The sequence below is a fragment of the Nicrophorus vespilloides genome, unplaced genomic scaffold (assembly GCF_001412225.1).
Source record: "Nicrophorus vespilloides isolate i.1.1-1 unplaced genomic scaffold, Nicve_v1.0, whole genome shotgun sequence".
Classification (NCBI taxonomy): domain Eukaryota; kingdom Metazoa; phylum Arthropoda; class Insecta; order Coleoptera; family Silphidae; genus Nicrophorus; species Nicrophorus vespilloides.
In genome coordinates, this window is record NW_017100080.1 from 797,166 (window position 1) to 803,383 (window position 6,218).

Consider the following 6,218-nt stretch of genomic DNA (forward strand, 5'->3'; position numbering starts at 1 on the left):
AAATTAGTTATAAAATATCTCTATAATTTTTTGGAAAATTCGAAAACCAGTTCTGTGGAAATGTCGGTTTTTGTATAAACCCTACATAAAAGCAAGTGTAAATAATAATTACAGTATACAGTTTAGTCAATATACTGATGTATTTGTTCGAGTTATGCATGTATGCTCCTATGTTACTAAATTACGTGTATATATTGATACTGTTAATATATACATATAGAATCATATTACAATGAACGGATTATAGTTTCACCAATATGTAGTTTGATTAGATATAATACTGAGGTTTATATATTTATTCCAGTCGAGCTGTAATTGTTTATAAGTAAATATGTGCGATTAATAATGTATCATATTCATATTTTAATATAAAAAATCTCCAATATTTTTTTATGTCATAAAAAATGTATATATTAATTTAGTAATTTAATGATAAAATAATAAATAAATTTAACCTTTTGAAGGTAAAAAACAGTATTATAATATTAGTAATTATTGAATTAAATGTTGCAAATAAACTTAAAATATATATTTCATTGTATTTGAACTGTATTTATTATTTATTACTAGAGTTACAAGTAAATATATAGAAAGGCGTTTCAGGAAATGGGAATTTTAAAATGTTTTTTTTTTCAGAATTCTCGAACAATTTTAGAAAGTTAAATTATGGGAAAATTGTAAATAAATCTGAGAAATACTGAAAGAAATAAGAAGTAAACTAAAATGTATTGAATATATCTAAAAATATACATAAATTGTCCGTAGTTGTTAACGAGCACTTCGCATAACAAGCATTTTGCTTAACGAGCAAAATAAATTGTAAGAAAAATGACTCGCAAAATGGAACGTATTATCAAATATTATATTAGTTTATACGAGGAAAATTGTGCTTGTTAAGCGAGGTTCCACTGTATATATATACACAATAGAGATGTTCAGAGAATAAATTGGTTACTAGATATACAATTTCGTTTGAATTATTATCGTGGTAATAAAGTACTTAATTAAAGTCGAGCGAAATGATAGTTATCAACCGCAGGATATAAGAAAACGGATGTTAGTTATGGAAATCCATTTAGGGAATTTCCTTTTCGGAAAACAAACTGAAATTGAATTCTGCGGCTGGGATTATTTTCTTATTAATTTAGTGTTTAAAATGGATGATGGGGTCGGGTGACGGATGCGGAAGAAGAGGGTGCGAAGAGGACGTAATTGAATCCAATTTGGGGCTGGGCTATTAACTGGAATCACCCAGAACGATGGAGGAAGTCGCATGAATACGCGCAACGATAATCCTTTGCACCCTTGGTCCTCTTATGCAAGCAGTGTGGACGATAGTTCCAAGAACAAAAGTGATGAAACTCGTGCAGTACTCATCTGCGGGAATGTTGCGGAATAGGCTCTCGTGTATAGCTGCTTGAATCAGTCACTCAAATTTTCGTCACGATCGAATCGACTTCCAGTATTGCATTTCGCAATTCCCTGTTTACTATTATCGACTGCGTATATTTAGGACAACCCTTGAACTTATCCGCTTCGTGCATTTGATGATCGTAAAATACGATGAACACGAAATATCAAACCTTTAACAAAATCACCAAATAAACTATCATCAATTCTGTTATATAAACATAGAATTTATATACATTCACCAACCAACTACTGAAGTAGTTTGCTTATTAAAAAACAAACCAAACTAATTTGAATGTAAGCCATGTACTTTAAATTGTATTGTGTACACACATTTCGTTATAATAAGGTTTAACTACATATAATTTTACATATTAAAAGTGGTGAGGTTGAACCATAAAAATATCGTTCGTTATATTTTATTTGTTCAGTATTATGTCAATATAAGAAGATAAAAAAATACCATTATTTGTTGTACAATTAGTTAATAAACTAAGATTAATAGATGGCGGTATGTCTAGAATAGTGTTAATCTAAAACTAAAAATTATTGTTAAGTGTCTGTAATGTAAGAAGCAACAAAATGTACATCTCTTAATACAAATTATGATAATTATATAAATGAATATCACTGTTATTAAAGTATGAACATAATATTTCGTGAATAAATCAAATTTATGAAGAATTAAAATTAAACTTTAACCGGAATATATTTTTATTTAATTTGATTGAAGATTGCAGAGAAAATAAAAATTTATCATATTTTTTAATACAGCAATACCTCGCATAGTCTTTTTTATTTTTTTTTTGTAGAGGAGAGGAAACCTTACATAGGAACCACTGGTGGAGTCATGGTACTGTGGGATTCTTACTGCACTAAAACCTTTCCCCTTCTTCGCCAGCATGCAGGACATGTATCGCTATACTACTCTGCGATGCTGATTGTCATTGCCTCTCTGGCACTTCCTCTACATCCTCCGCACATCTTCTTCTTTGTTTAGTAGCACCTCTGAATTGTACGCCGCTACAATATTCCAACTGTCCACACTCTTTAGCATTTCACTCCCAATTCTGCCTCCGCCTCGTGCTTCAATCCAACCCATCTGCAGCACCTAAATAGCATGTGCTCAGGGCTATCGTCCTCCTCGCAGTACCAGCACTTTTCAAAGCATCAAAGCATCCATGACCAGACAGCGCCTGGCTCAGGTGAAATGTTGTACCACCGTGCTTCCTGCTTAACCAAGGCTCTATTTGCGGAATTACGTGCCAAGTCCAGGCTCCTTTCTCTGATCTGTGCCATTTATCTTTCCATTTTTGAAGCAGTCTGGCTCTAGGTCACTGCCTCGCACCTCTCTCCAGAACAAGGAGCTCTATTGGTGGCACACCAGCTATCACCTGCACTGCGTCTCGGGAAATTGTCTTATACACGCTGCATATCCTAATTGCTCCTCTCTGTTGGACCGTTTCTAGCGCTTTCCTATAGCTTAGAACTGTCATTACTTGTTCCCATATAGCAGCGTACAGCATAATAGATTGTGCCACTACTCCTAGCAATCTTCTCTTGCTCGCATAGTCTGGATACTCCATAGTGCTGTTTGAAAATTTCACGTATATTTAGTAACTTTAAGCTTTAGTTAGAAAGTGAGGTCGCATATTCTATTTGGTCTGGTCCTTGCATAATCAGATCACTATTTATTTCGAAGTTTGCGAAGCTTGTTGAATAGTAATATTTTCACTAATGATGACGATGACCTGAAATTTTACTTGGTTCAGTTTTTTATTGATAAGAACCAGAAGAATAAGAATCATGAAGTTGCCAGAAAGGTGGTAAAAAGTCATCGGATAAAATAAAAATGTAAATTATAAATAAATTGTAAATTTGCTTACTTCTAATGAGCTTGTTTATAAAATTTGTGAGAATCGAAGTATACTATTACTAATGTAGTTTTTTTTAAGAGAAAGTTGCTATTTCTTTTTTCCCCAATATTTTCAAACCCCAATAAACGCATCTTTCTTGGGTATAAATAACTGACGCAAAAAATATGTAAGTACCAGTTCTCACTGCAACAGATACTTCAGAAGTGAATAACAGAAATTATTTTAAATTGTAAAAAATTAATTTCAAAAAAACAGTTATGTTTTATTTAACAAATTTTAGATACTTCATATAATGCAAAATTATTCACTTGTTTCTTTTTACGCCATTGTTATGAATGAATTCATTGCATTGAACTCAAATTTAAGAATTCATTCAGAACCATTATCAACACAATTTACACTGATACAATTTCCAGCCTTTTTTTGGTGGTTTTTATTCCATTTAATTAAAGCTTGAACACCGAGTAACTCGATTACATATATACCTTTGAATAAAACTACAACTGCAATTTAAATTTTGTTTTTTTGTTCATGTATTAAAAATAATACATGAATATTAGTTATAAAAAAATAATCAAAAGTGTTTTTGGTGTATGTATTATTTATTCAAAGTATTTTTAAGGAATGTCCTTAGACTAATTAATGCACACATTTGCTGTTCCGGACAAATGACAAATTTAGATGCTTGTCCTAGGAAGAATTGCCTGAATTATTAGTGGATGTTCGGAAAATTTATTAATACGGAGTGAAGCGGCTAAATCCTCCTCTTTGACCGCCGTATCCACGACGAAGAGAGAACCTTCCGGTAAAATCTCTGATGGGTCTGTATGCACCTCTGCTGTGGTAGCCGAATGCATCACTTCTGGGCGGACGGTTGGTGGTGGAGAATCCAGGTTTGTTTGTCCTCTTCGGGACAACCTTGATATGTCTTCCGCGCAAAAGAGATTGGTCCAAAGACATGGCCAAATCCACTGATGAAGGCTCAGAGAATTCGATGTAGGCGAACCCCTTAGGAGTGCCGTCAAACTTACTAACAGGTATGGTAATCCTCTTGACGACGCCGCAGCCGTGAAAATGCGCCTGCAGAACGGCAGGCGTCGTCCCGTAGTCCACGTTGCCCACGTAGACACTTTTAATGTCTGCCATAATTTTAGCATCCCAAGATTTTTTGAGAGGACTCGCCGTTAATGTTGCACTTATGTTGAACTGCTTCTCAATTTTCTTTAACTTTTTCATCTCATCGTCCAACTCTTTCATCGTCTGCTTGATCGCCATAAACTCTGCCTCATCTACAGTAGCCGAGTCCATGCCAGAAGGTTCTTCCAGCAGCATGAATGCATCTGTAGTTATCACTGTAGAATTATTGATTTTGGAAGCCATTGCTAATAAAAGTAATATTTTTGAAAACTGGAAAGCAGAAATGTTGATGCACACAAGTTGCAGTGAGAACTGATGCTTACCTATATTTTGCGTCCGGTATTTATACCCAAAAAAAGGTGCGTTTATTGGGGGTTGAAACTACTGGGGAAAAAGAAATACCAACTTTCTTTTTTCAAAAATTCCTACCACGCCATAGGTACACGCAGACCCAGCAGAGGTTTTACCGGAAGGTTCGCTCGTCTTCCTGGATATGGCGGTCATAGAGGAGGAGTTAGCCGCTTAACTCCGTATTAATAAATTTTCAGGACATCCACTAAGTTGTATATAATTAATCAGGCAATTCTTCTTAGGATAAGCATCTAACAGATTACAAAAGGGAGCAGCAAATGTGTGTATTAATTAGTCTTAGGACATTTTTTATATATACTTTTAATAAAAAATATGTACACATAAAAAACACTTTAGATTATTTTTAAATACTTTATAATCATGTAGTAAAAAAGGCAACAAACGAAACTTAACATTGTACATTTTGTTCAAAGAAAATAATAGTCCAAGTAGGTTCAAAAAATAATGTAAGATATTACAGGCGAATTAGTAAAAACACAAACTATTCTAGCACCAGCTACTTTAGCAGTGAAAAACATATAACATATTGTAATATAAACACATATTTTAAATTGTAAATTTTTAATTAAATAACAGTTATGTTTTATTTAACAAATAGCAGATACTTCTTATAATGCAAAATTATTCACTAACTAAAGTAACTTTTATAAGCTATTAAAAATATTTTTTTCGTATGTGAAAACTTGAATATAATAAACTAATTAGTTCACTTGTTACATTCTACGCCATTGTTATGAATAAATTCATCGTATTGAACTCGAATTTAAAAATTCCTTCAGAATCATTTTCAACATAATAAATTCTGTCTATTTCTCATCGAGTAACTCGATTCTAACCCTTTGAATAAAACTGTTGATAAAGTTTTATTTAATGAAAATTTCGGTAATTTTTCCATATGTTATAAACATATTCTCATAAATATATAATTTATTTAGTACCTATTTTAATTATTTTTTTTATTATCTATTATCGATCTAAGTTTTTCTGCTTATTGTATTATTAAATCAACATAGTATTACTATGGTAATTATTATTATTTATATACATTTATACTGTGCTGTGTACGTAAATTAAACTTCAATGTAATAGACAAAAAAATATACGATGACAGAAACTATCAAGCAAGCAAGAAATTTATATTTTCTATTAATCTAAATTTGTTTTGTATTGAAGGTTTGTTTGTATGTAGAAGGTTAGTTTAGTTTATATAATCTACTTCACTATCAGTATAAAATTTACCTTTAAGTAAAAAAACACATTTATTCACAATAAAAAGTAAAATAGTTTAATTTAATTATTAAATATGAAAAACCTATGATGATTTTTTTCAAATTAAATTTGAAATTTGGAAATATTTAAAATATGTCTACAAATATAAATAAATATACATATTTATTCTTAAAAACTAAGTCTAAAGGTTTA

The 6,218-nt window shown here is 31.7% G+C and overlaps 1 protein-coding gene across 1 annotated transcript; it reads right to left on the minus strand.

The window, feature by feature from the left end:
* Positions 1 to 4,022: 4,022 nt before the first annotated feature.
* On the minus strand, positions 4,023 to 4,667 carry LOC108566843 (polyadenylate-binding protein 2-B-like). Its single transcript, XM_017926922.1, has one exon. The coding sequence runs from the start codon at positions 4,665 to 4,667 to the stop codon at positions 4,023 to 4,025; it is 645 nt and encodes a 214-aa protein (XP_017782411.1).
* Positions 4,668 to 6,218: the final 1,551 nt, after the last annotated feature.

Excerpts from the sequence above, each read along its gene's own strand:
- LOC108566843 (XM_017926922.1), bottom strand. The coding sequence starts at position 4,667 with ATGGCTTCCAAAATCAATAATTCTACAGTGATAACTACAGATGCATTC.